This window comes from Patiria miniata, unplaced genomic scaffold (assembly GCF_015706575.1).
Source record: "Patiria miniata isolate m_02_andy unplaced genomic scaffold, ASM1570657v1 HiC_scaffold_20, whole genome shotgun sequence".
Taxonomy (NCBI): Eukaryota; Metazoa; Echinodermata; class Asteroidea; order Valvatida; family Asterinidae; genus Patiria; species Patiria miniata.
This window is the reverse complement of record NW_024037059.1, coordinates 24,307,846-24,321,090: the sequence shown is the minus strand read 5'-3', so window position 1 is coordinate 24,321,090 and position 13,245 is coordinate 24,307,846. Positions and strand designations below refer to the sequence as shown.

The 13,245-nt window shown below is 38.1% G+C and overlaps 1 protein-coding gene across 1 annotated transcript in view; it reads right to left on the bottom strand.

The window, feature by feature from the left end:
* The window catches only part of LOC119728272 (protein O-linked-mannose beta-1,2-N-acetylglucosaminyltransferase 1-like), a 36,480-nt gene that overhangs the window by 8,735 nt on the left and 14,500 nt on the right, over positions 1-13,245 (bottom strand). The window contains exons 3-10 of the mRNA XM_038200440.1: positions 9,382-9,475; positions 8,349-8,482; positions 5,488-5,667; positions 3,523-3,649; positions 1,687-1,785; positions 1,247-1,374; positions 1,015-1,117; positions 528-697 (exon numbers count right to left, since the gene is read on the bottom strand). Coding sequence (XP_038056368.1) covers positions 528-697; positions 1,015-1,117; positions 1,247-1,374; positions 1,687-1,785; positions 3,523-3,649; positions 5,488-5,667; positions 8,349-8,482; positions 9,382-9,475 — 1,035 coding nt within the window. The remainder of the gene's footprint in view (positions 1-527; positions 698-1,014; positions 1,118-1,246; positions 1,375-1,686; positions 1,786-3,522; positions 3,650-5,487; positions 5,668-8,348; positions 8,483-9,381; positions 9,476-13,245) is intronic.

The window sequence follows — 13,245 nt, the reverse complement described above, 5'->3', positions numbered from 1 at the left end:
CATACTGGGGACATAGAGAATGTAGCCGTAAGGCTAGCCTCGTAGTATTGGCTTATCTGACCGGCCTTGACTGTGCACATACTGGGGACATAGAGAATGTAGCCGTAAGGCTAGCCTCGTAGTATTGGCTTATCTGACCGGCCTTGACTGTGCACATACTGGGGACATAGAGAATGTAGCCGTAAAGCTTGCCTCGTAGTATTGGCTTATCTGACCGGCCTTGACTGTGCACATACTGGGGACATAGAGAATGTAGCCGTAAAGCTTGCCTCGTAGTATTGGCTTATCTGACCGGCCTTGACTGTGCACATACTGGGGACATAGGGAATGTAGCCTTAAAGCTGGCCTGGTACTGTTGGCTTATTTGACCAGCCTTACCGGTTACATAGATAATGTGCATGTAGCCGTAAGGCTAGCCTGTTAGTGTTGGCTTATAATAATAAATAATAATAATAAAAACTTATAAAAAGTGCTGATATCTAGATAAACCTATTCACTGCGCTGACCAGCCTTGACTGTGTACATACCGGGTACATAGAGAATGTAGCCGTAAGGCTAGCCTTGTAGTGTTGGCTTATCCGGCCAGCCTTGGATCCTATTGGTGTATGCTGTATTCCCTTGAGGTCAAATAGTCTGGTCACCTCCAGTGGCTCTTCAAAGTAGCCATCAATGAAGACATTGATCATTTTGGGATTCACTGAAAAGAATTTTTAAACAGAAAAAAAGGATTAAATCTGGCTTTTGACATGCTTGCGATCTGCATTAGAATGACATGAACTTATCATGTGTGGGTTTACTCATGTATTAATACAATCACTATCACACAGTGATGACTTTGAGATGAAAGACTTTCAAAAGTGAAGACACCACCAAAAAATGACATAAATTAACTCACTCACTTAAAAACAATACAGAAAATCACTTGGAATAAGGTTGGTAAAATTATGACACATGATTAATTATCTTGTACGAATAAGGAAACTCTTGTTTCTTCAATAATGAGTTGTAACTAACCTCCATGAGCTGAGAGAAGTGACCTCAGCATACGATACAAGTAGTTTGGTCTATTACTGGCAATTACAACCACTGGAATATTCCACATCGTGTTGTTCTTAAGCTGTAAGAAAGAAAATACACTAAAATGTTGAAAATATGTCAAAGAAAGTTACAAAGCAACAAAAAGGTGGTTGAGCTAGGACAAATTCTGGACTGAAGGACTTAGGCCAGTATTCAGAATGTGACTGACTTGTTCTGGTCTCATTTCAATAGGAGCTGGGGCATCACAGGAACAAAGACTTCCATATCCTTCCAGTTGATCACAGAAGGTACGTCTCCTTTGATTTGCTTCTGTATCGGGCCAACTGCATTCACTCTCTGAAAAAAAAACAGACATAAATCAGTTCAGTACTCAAAAGTCAAAAAAAAAAAATAAGATGAAAAGGAGTTATTAATCCTGAACCTGTACATGTGTTGTCAACTAGACATGCTATGTATTGTTTGAGCACATAGTGCAAAATGCCTAAATTATACAGAAAGCTACATTGTATGAATATGCATTACAGTTTATGTAATATGCAGTAGAGTAACACTGAGGACTCCACTCATTGATTACAAACACACTGCTTTTGACAGAAAAGGGAAAAGTTCAAATCAAGATAATATTAAGTAGGACGTTTCTGAACATACCTTTGACTGACATAAGGTTGATGGTAGTCTTAAGTATGACTGGAGAACCCCAATGATTCATGTCAACTGCTTTGTTGTGCATCTCTGCAAATGCATGACCTGCAAGAGAGTATCCAGGTATCTAGCAATGATACAACTATCTGAATCTAAAATGCTACAACCATTTAACTCACTGAGATTGTGCAAGCACAATAGACAGACAGACATGTTACATGAATTCTGTTGATAGACAGAATAGAGATCATAATATATACATGTACATCAATTTTACTGTGTAGGATCAACATTTCGTACTTGTACAAATAATGCTTAACTTATCAAACAAAAGTTGAGTTGAGAATTTTTTTTTCAATCTTGATAAATGAGAAAAAAATGTAAGGAGAGTTTCGATTCAAAGTTTTGACCAAGTCCACTTTTGATCTGTTTTGAGCCATATATTTAGTCAAGTTATAAGCAACAGACACCAAATAGAATACCAACAAGAACCATGTGGTACAAGCCACGGCGGCCGGGTAACGTGTGAAGACGGCTATACGGCACCGTCCGTGCTCCCGGGCTGTACCGCGATTTTTTTTCCCCAAACGACATTCGCATGGGGTTGTACGCTATGGCATTTTGCACTTTACTTTTCTTAAAAACATGAGAAAAAATACAAAATTAGAAAAAAAGAAATGAAATCAAACGTAATGACATTCGGACTTTATTTGCCTTTTAAAAGAAATCCTCCAAAGCCTCAGATTAGAAAAAAAAATTGGGTACAAAACGGTGACTTGAACCCACACCACCGGGAAGATCCCTCGCAGTACAAAATCACAACCCTACCGACTGAGCTATCGCACTGCTCGACAAATCTTGGACATTCATGGTAATATATACCTGTGTACGTATCATAAAAGTATCGTAGAGGGCGCTCAAAAACCATGGATGTAGTTTGGGGAAAGAAAATTCGAGGCCGTACTGCCATACCGGTGTCATGCCAAAGACTGTCCAGTGTCAAATAGTGTCCGCTGAGCATGTACAATAGACGCAAGACACTTGTGTCCGGTGCTAAATATAGTGTCCGAGCGCTGTCATGCATTACAGCACGGATTTACGATACTGTTCGTCAATTTTCTTGCCAAATACTGTACCAGACGATGCTCAAAATGTGAGAGAAACCGTTATTTAGCAGCCAGAGGAATAATTTGTACATTGACCACTATCACGCTACCTAGTCTACACGTACACGCGTGACCTGACACAAAAACACAAAGCTTTTAGCCGAATTTGAGTTTAAATGTCAGAAATATCCATTCATAACAAATTCTATAATCAGTTTAATAGTAACAGATAGAAAAGTTAGTTAGAAACAAAATTATAAAAGGAAAATTAGATGAAAAATGATTTCATTTGTGACGTCTTGGAAGCTGACCACAAGCACGCCATATGATGCATGCTAAGCGGACACTATTTAGCACAGACAGTTTTTGGCATGACACCGGTACCTCGATAGTACAGAAAACGAAAAGGAATGGGGCGTGATCCAATATGCGAAAAATATGCAAATTGGATGCATGCGCAACAGTGTTTGCAAAAACAGTCTTCCAATGCAAAGCTGTCACACTTAAGTCACAAAGCTGTAATACTTGAGTTGTATGAATACAATATATGGCCCCCGAGTGAAGTGTCCACCAACCAACCAACCAACCCACCCACCCACCCACCAACATAAGCAGCTCAAGCCCACGGCGTGTTTCACACTGCCGTGGGAAAAATATGTACTTGGATGTGTTGATAGGATCAGATCATAATAGCTGGACAGCCATACCTGATGGTAGTACCCATTTGCCTACTCACCATGCTTCCTCTGCTTCTGAGTCACAAATGCCCAAGTATCCCGCCAGCCCATCTTCTCAGCATCTCTACTACCAAGGGTCTTCAGGAATGCACGGGCCGATTCCTTTAGCTGAAATGTACCCTCATCCTTTTGCAAAGTGCAGGACAACAAAGCAGTTTTAATTCATACAATGGAAATATCAATACCGAAAATAAGCTAAAGTTCAGGAAAACAATCTGTGTATTTTGCATTTCCCCACCTGCAAATACAACCACGTACAACATGTGGACACAAAGTCAAGAAAAGTATTCACTGGTTACTGTACATCCGCCAGTCCCAATTTACCAAGAGTGTAACATTTCCAAAACACTAAGTGCGTGGGGCTACTTTGTAAATCTCCCTGTATCCCACTGGGATCATCCCAGTGGGTACATCTGCAGTGTATACAACATTTGCTTCTCCACCACCAAGTACACCTTACATGTAGCTGGGTACGTCCAAACTAGGTACAACCCAACAGTCAATCCATTACCTATATACCACTGAGAAATCCCAATCCATGTGCTGTTATATACCAGCTAGACATCACTGGATATCCTAATGCACAGACCCCAACAAGGTGCATCCCAAATAGGTTAAGTCCCACAGCACCCAGTTTTGTGTAATAATTTAGTTTTGTGTAATAATTGCTGATTAGTTTTGTTCTAAGAACATACAGGTCCTTTTACTGTGCCAAACTTATGAAATAATAATTATTTTATCAACAAGCTGACAAGTAGATACCATAAAAAATTAATAACTTTTCGATTCGCGACAGCCATGAATATTCATTCTGTGGACGGATCCATTAATTTTGTAAAGGGGTGTTTCACCCTCGTTTGGGAGATTACATCGTTTTTCGTATACATTCTTTACGAAAAAAAAATATATTGCGAAAATTAAGAACTTATTCTGAACGAGGGAAAGGTTTTTGACTCCTAAAAAAGTATTATTTGTAATTTTGACACGGTGAAAAAGATGAAAATGCTGGTAAATTGTGCCGAGGAAAGCGCACCCTTCACCGCAAATGGTTTGGTCCAAACGAACTACGTCATAGAACACGGCAGGGCAGGAATATCCCAGCCGCGCTGCGCGTCCAAAACAAGAGCACGCTTTTCATCTAGAGAATTGCATGTGCGTACAATTTTTTCAAAGCGTATTGGCCCTGATATCCTATTGTATGACTGGCTAGAACATCGCAAATAATGAAGATGAATGCGGTGACTTTCCAACACAGTAAATTCAATCATCCGTGCACGTTAATTTTGCCCTTTCATTGCAAGCTTTAGCATTCCTAGCGCTATCAACAAATACTTGCTGAACTCTTCTGAACCGACTTTTGGGTTCGGTTCGGTTCGGGTTTGGTTCGGAAGGCCAAGTTCGGCCATTCTTAGTTCGGCTGCAGCACTACCAATTTGCACCCTAGAAACATGATTCTGGGTACACTGGACTGGATGACCCCTCCTTCCAGTAGGTACATGCACTCCCCAACTTGGTAAATCCACCCTGGGTACATCACATTTGATATATATACAATGTAGTGTGATGGATACACACCGGTGTTTTAGGTGGGATTGATGGTCCAGGGTTTGTGAGGTATTCTCAGGCTGTGCTCATTGGTGGCCAGTAATTGCAAAATTATCATAACAATGTGGCTTCAGACCATATTATGAGTATGAGCATTAAGGAAATACACAGAGAAGCAAAAACAAAGTATGCAGACTTGCAAAAATATCCATTTCTTATTTGTCTTCAATTTAACAATACTTGAATGGCCTTTTTTTTTACTTTGTCGAAATTTAACCACTTTGATGTGTATGATTGGCTCGCAGTACTGTCAATGACATACATGTACATCATTGTGGCAAGTTCCATTGTGGTTCCTGTTTCTAGGTACCGGACCCAACTAGGTATATGCCCAACTGGGATCACAAAAGAGCACTCACCTTAATGGTGAATATCAGTATCCTTCCATCAGACACCATATTAAGAAACAACACCATAGCCTCATCTTCATGTGCCACATAGGTATCAAAGACACGCCTAGCCATGACACTACCAGTGGCTTGGTTTAGTACTAAGATGTGAATGCCCCTCCCAACATCTTTCTCTTCCTCTTCTACAACCTGTAGCATGTGCAAAGAAATGTACCACCAAGAAGAATGTCCTCAATGATCAATGCTTAAGCAGTTATGCAACTGATTTCAGTCACAAAGTGAGCAAGCATTATTTTCCATATTTAAATGCATACAGAAAGTAGAAAATCAAACGATTGACAGAATAGTCAAGTACGGTACTACTCTAATTCAAATTTCTACTTGAGAGGAAACCAGGAATGAAATATCAGTTTTGTGTTGGATACATACATGTATACATGTACCCACACCATGCATACGTAGTGTATTAGTAAAACTTTAACAGTGGGTCACTAGAGATAAATAGGAGGAAAAATAACACTAAGACAGCCCGACTATCTCATTTTTGTAAAAACATGGTCAGTCTCTAATTCAAAAAGCAAGGTATGAAAATAAGCAACCCCAAACCCACACTAGTCAGTACAACAGACATCCGTTTTCTGCCATGAACTCCAACATACCAAAAACAATATATTGGTCTTCTGTTTTGGTGGTACTACACTCACATTATTATTATATTATTTTGTTTGTTTACTTTTTCCCATATCTATCAACGGTAAACCCAAACAGCAAAATATCAGATTGAATGAGAAGAATTCCAAATTCACGCTGTCAATAATAATAAACCACATTTGCAGGAAGTACAAAATGACTGAATGAAAACAAGACAGTAACTGTTTAATTTCATCATAATAAGACAGTAAAAGATATCTTGAAACATAAAACAAGTACAATACAAACACAAAGCCTATTTACTACAATGATAGCTTCTGAAAAGCACTGCATGAATAAAAGATGAAATAAGATACAATTTATGTGGCAAATTCAGAACTTTTACCAAGCTTTCATTGTGATTACATCTTACGTTAAGGCAGAAGAACAAATATCCAAGCAAAGAAAAACACAAACACAAACAAAAACCAGAGATGAAACTGGCATATGGGGGAAAAAATAGGAAAATATTTAGGCGGATCAAAAATATGTGTCCGAAATCTGGGACACGCTGCAGTTACACATGTATGCAGTTACACATGTACCGGTATGTACAATACACTTCATGCCCAATTTCCGGACACTGCCTCCCATTTTATTTTAGATCCAAAAGAAGTTTTATACGATAAGAAAAATGTTCAGTGTTTTCAAAAAATTAAAAAGCCTGAATTACGGTTAGAGTAACGGACTCATCAACAAAGAAGTTCACATCTTACTTGAGAAAGTCAAGGAAAAAGTCCGATACACAAGGGCACCATTCATGACACCATTCAACATCATGTCCATGATTCAGCCAAACTCCAGTAACGTACCGGTACGTGGGAAAAATCAGGTATTATCGTCTTTTTCTTCCAGCAACCGCCAGTGAAATGTATCACTTATGTTCTCTATGCCATCCTCAAGATAATCATGTTGATTTTAAAGCATTGCATTTTGTACAACTTCATCTGAACCTCCAAAAATCACACATGTTGGATTTTATTTATTGGATCGTTCATGTGGCTACCCGTACCAAGTCGGCTGTATAGCGGGCGGTAAGGTGGTACTGTTGCATTGTGCGCACGCACGCACCACACACTGTATTACCGTGTGACGCAGTGATTTTTTCCATGTGACAGGTCAATGTTAAACCTTTTATCCAGCCGAAAAGGCTCTAATCAGTGTTGGCCTAGATGATTCTACCATAGAATCACTCCATTTACATCTGGTGAAAGAGATTAAATTTACACTCACGATAATTTTTATGTGCCATTTTCATCGAATTTTCTTCGAAATTATAATCTAAATAAAATCACATATTGTGAAAAAAAATCATTAAAAAATCAAATTTTGTGGGGCAAATCATGCAAGTCGGAATTTCGTTGGAAAAACAATTAAATACTTGATACTTTTTTAAAGAAACTGTGGTATATTAATGTTTCCTTCCATGACATGAACTAAGATATATTCCTGTAGTACACAAACCAGGAAACTCAAAATCCAAAAGGAAGATCTCATTTCATCCTATTTATAAAACTGGAAAATTCCTGTAAAGGATTTCAATGAATATACTCTCATTTTTAACAACTTGCAGATGGAATGAAAGCCCTTCCAAACTAAAAATGGATATGTTTCATAAAATCAACAACTGATCCCCTGATCACGTGTTTAAAAAAAGTGCCTTTTAAAACAACAACCTCAAATGACCCCTAGATGACCTTTGACCTCTAATTTCAGAAGAAACCCCCACCGAAGGATCACTCCATCCAAGGAACATCAAAATCCATCAAATAATGTAGACAAAGAAACATTTGAAGCATACTTAAACAATGACTTCTAATGAACCCTACATGACCTTTGACCAAGGGTCACTGCAACAAGTTTCATCAAAATCAAAACTTTAACATACAGGTCCATGGTCATTCGGATGCTCCAGCGGGCGGACACTTCTAGGGTTGGTGCATTGTTGTCCCTTTGTCCCTATTTCTAAAGATTTCACTTGCGGGGTACCTCCAATGGACAGGTACCCCACAAGTGGTCCATGGTAAGTACGGTCATACAGAATTTAGGACTGATTAGTGTCTCTCAAAACTTTGTTTAGGCGACACAATGAACTGGTTTGGGCATGAAGAATGTAAAATACACAAGTAAGATTTGAGGCTTTTTCATAGACATACATACAAACATGTCATCTACATTACCTGAGTACCCCCTACAGATATTGCAGCCTTCTTGTCACTAGACAGAACCTCTATTTCCAATTGATGGGGAAGTTTATCAAATGTGTTGCCATTAGAAACCAAATCTGTCTCCACCACTTCATCTTGAACTCCTCCTGGCAAATAATGAAAATAATGAGAGAAAGACTACAATGTACACTGTCTGTCAAAGGAGAAGTTATCAATTTGGGGTCAAATAATGTTTGTCACAAAAATCCTTCAATCAAGTACATTTATAAAATAATTAACTCAGCCTCAGAACAAATATCCACCATGATTTCAGGTTTGTGACAAAAGAACTAAAATGCTGCAACATTTTACAGGGATTCATCTGTTCAAAGCCTCTGTTGCATACATATTCTTATTGTGACTAAATTCCACCTCGCATAAAACTAATCAAAACACTACCAGTTCTTTGACAAGACTTTAAACATTTAACAACTGGAGGGGAGACCAAATATACCCCATGGGATCATCACGATTGCCTTTTGCCCTTGGAAAACTTCTCTACCCTTTTGGATAGAGAAAGTATGTCAGTACGCATGTATTAAATATTGGCAGTAGTCACAATGGCCTATCAGCTGTCAAGGTTTAAATGCAGGTGGGCCATGATCCTGGGTGCACAGAAAGGACTGGTTCAAGTACAATCAAGGCAAAATGATGACTGTTCAATGCATCAAGTTTTGGTCTCAGGGCATGTAGAGGCTTCCTGCAGGCAACATATTTGAATGATAAGTAGAACTCATTCTTGACATCATACCCAAAGAATTCAATAGTGCCATCACCAACAACCAAGGGCAAAAGGCAATCCTGACAAATAACTCAGTCTGCACTGTGTAGTCTCTACTCAATTTGCCTCAAAGCTTTGTCCAAAGACTAGGCACTGCCTGAAGGAGAGCTGTAAACCAAATGGCATCATGTACATTCCAATGCCAAGTAGGAAACACTGTCCATCATTAATGTATACGGAGTGCAACTTGAAAGCTACATGAAGGGGTCAAAGTACTTTGCTTACCCTCAGATTGCACCTCCCTGAGCCTTCGTCCAGTGTCAGCAATGAACAAGATATTGATGATGACTGTGGTCATCAGAACACCAACCAAAATAAACTGAAGACAGAAGACAATCAAGACAAACCAAAAATGAGGCAATGTAAGATTTGGAATAAAACACAACATTGTGGTGACAGAATTTAGTGCAAGATTATTTGGGTAAATATGCGACTATTTTCCCTTGATGACTGATGAATGCTAATGAAACAAAGCATCAAAAAAATGCAGCACTTTAACAAAATCAGAAATAACACTCGGAAGAAAAAAGCCGCCAAAATAACTTATCCAGGAATTAGAACAATGAATGTATACCGGTACATTATTATAAAAGAACTGACATACATGTACATGTAACTGCAATGGAAGGTTTCAATGTGAATAATGAGTTGTGAACTCGGCACAACATCATGACAAATTTGAGATGGTGCTGTTAAATGTCATCATAATAAATATTGAATAATTATAAAGATTTAAACAGAAGAAACAAAACTAAAAGATAAAAGGTTGATTAAGGATTTTAAAACTTTGCAAAACTGTAAAAACAAAATTAAATGAAAAGAAAAACAGAGTGAAAATTCACAGTAACTTGCTTATGGGCGATTCCAAGCAAACAGAGACATGATCCCAAAATATGAAATTCATTCCTGAGCTTGGTTTTTACATTTAAGTTATTGCTAACACATGTAAGGATCAGGATATAAACTTTTTTTCATCAATCCTCCATCACTTTCTGTGAAAAAAAATCAGATTACTGAAGGTGTTCTTTGGCTGGAAAAAATCAGCCTTTCAATATTCAAATTTCAAATGGTTGGAATTTTTACACAGAACTAGCCTTATTAAAACTATATTTTACTTTGATACTTGGACTTCAGATCTTCTCAAAACATTAACAAATTTTGGACCATGGCTCCTTGTATAGCAGTGTGGATGCAATTTTGTTGCATTGGTTTGGGTATGTATTAATACGAGACTTAACCAAAACATCAAGTTTTTGATATTGCTGCTGAATAAAATTGATTCTGTCTTTGCCATTTCATATTTTGCTTCTTCCCTTAGTAACAACTATTGAATTGATAAAAGAAATGAAAATGATACCAAGCATGATGTCATCAGTAGGTGTCAAAAATTGAAATGCGAGTAACCACTGTAATGCAAGTAACCATATAACTTTCCATAATGATAATGAATAAAAATTATGACTTTTGATTACTGATTTACTGTTTTTTGATAAGAAGAAATAATGGAAGCCCCTTGAAAATGTAAATTGATGCAGACTAGGATTTGTGGTACACATATCTGAACAGTATAAGAATTCATAGGGCCTACATCAAAAGTTGCTCAGAATCTGCATAAAATCACATTGTGTACAATCAATCTAATGTTGATGTACAAACAGTAAAAGCAAACTTGAGAGTTGATGAGGGAATGTTATCAGTAAATATGCATAATTGACATTTTTAGAGTTATATTGTCATGTACATGACAATATAACTCATGTTCAATAGGCCTGTGCTGGGCACCATCAAACTTTTCTAAAAGACAAATTAAGATTGAGTGGTAATCTTTTAATTACACTGATACTTAAAGAATGATTAATTGATTTAATTGTATAGCCTAGCCATTTGTTTTGTTTGATAAAATGATTTAGGTTGAATTAGACCTGTCCTGATTAAGATTTGATTTTTTTTTCAACCAAATGAACCAAATTGTAATGCGAGTAACCGTAATGCGAGTAACCAAAATCCTTCTTTGGTCATCTTTTATTCCTTGACTTGTCTGTTGGCTTTATTTTGGTTTCCGTCCATACGTTAAGGGTTGTGCAACTCCATGCAGTTAATATCTGATCGAAATTGTGGGGGTAAAATTTGTATTTGACCACAGCCAAAGTGTCGGACAAACTGTAATGCGAGTAACCATAATGCGAGTAACCAACCTTTCTCACTGTATAATTTATATCTGATTTGGGTTTTCATTTTTTATTAACCATTTCAGTTAAGTACTGTGGTAGGTGTCCTGTAAATATATTAATTTGGTCCTTGCACTTTCAGTTTAAGCAGACCGAGGAATCAAACAGAGCCAATTTTTGGCATGTCCTTTTTGTGTAATGCGAGTAACCGTTTTTTCGAAAGAGTGCCACGATCTTGTCATGGTACTAACATATTTTTTTTTACCATCAGGTTGAAGCCTTGAATATAGGGTATATTTATGCAGCATAAGAGATAGATAATCCAACTACTGCTAAAACCACAGCAATCGGAACACGAAAGGGTGCAAAAAAGTGTAATGCGAGTAACCTTGGAATCGCCCTTATGCACCACAGGGAGTCATACGAATACATGAAAAGTACATACATGTAGTACATGGACATACATGTACATGTACATGATGTATACTACATGTTTATTTTATTTGACTTCACCTACATAAATGTACATGTACCATACTTGCTTGAGACCCATGTACAGTACCGGTACATGTAGCAGGAATATTCATTAAAAGTGTTGAAATTCCAAAGATGGCCAATATGAAGCTCAGGGACTTACAACTGTAGTTCAGTGATGTTAGAAAACTGTTGATTTTTCAGTTCAAGTACTGATCCACTGCCATAAATTGACCATGCTACATGAATGCTATTTTACTTTTAGATCTGAATGACAAGTAAGTAAGTGCACATCTCTGCCTCATACTTAGTTACTCAATCTTTGTCTTGGAACACCCTGGATGCATGGCAGGGGCCTGGTCAAATGACAGTGTCAATTAGGTCAATTGACCAACCTAGAGGTCAAATATATAATGAAGGCTAGTATAAATGCACACAAATATTTTGGCTAAGTTAGGAAATTTATAATGTCCAGAAAGAGACTACATTTGAGTTTGAGTGTGACCGGAAGACAAAAGCTAATTTGTTCCATGCGTCATAGTGTGAAGACAACCATGCAAAAATGGAATACATGTAAACCAATTAAAAAATGTACGTATGTAAATTTACAAATACTCCTGAAAATATGGCACATACATGTACTTTCCCTTTGCTATGGCATTGTAAAATTGTAGAATTCCTAATTTTTTTTTGGTGAATCAATGGGACTCAGTATTTTTTCTTAACTGAGACCAAAAATCACTATATCTTTGTTGCTCAACTTGTGCATACACGTGAGGCTGTGCCAAGACAGTTTTACTATCATGTTATGTGATGTTATACATGTCCACTATTAGCAATGCTGGAATCAAGTTTTCCTAACTTGCACGATTAACTACTTTTTGAAACAATGAACTAGTAAAACTCTTAGTGCTGCAGCCGAACCGAACTAAAAAATAGCCGAACTTGGCCTTCCGAACCGAACCCGAACTGAACCGAACCCAAAAGTTGGTTCGGAAGAGTTCGGCAAGTATTTGTTGATAGTGCCATGAATGCTAATGCTTGCAATGAATGGGCAAAAATAAAACGCACGAATGATTGAATCTACCGTGTTGAAAAGTCTCCACATTCATCTTCATTATTTACGATGTTCTAGACAGGCATACAATAGGATATCGGGGACGATACGCTTTGAAAAAATTGTACGCACCCATGCGTGAAAAGTGTGCTCTTGCTTTGGCCGCACAGTGTGGCCGGGATATCCCTGCCTTGCCGCTTTCAATGACGTATTGCGTTTGCAGTGGCGTAGCCAGGAATTTTTCAGTGGGGAGGCGCTGGGGGGGCTGGAACATTTCATGGGGGGGGGGGGCGTCATGTAGATCAATGATAATTTTTTTAGAAACTCAAAATCTCAGTGGGGGGGGGGCGACTGGGGGGGCGACAAGGTTTCATGGGGGGCGCCACTGGT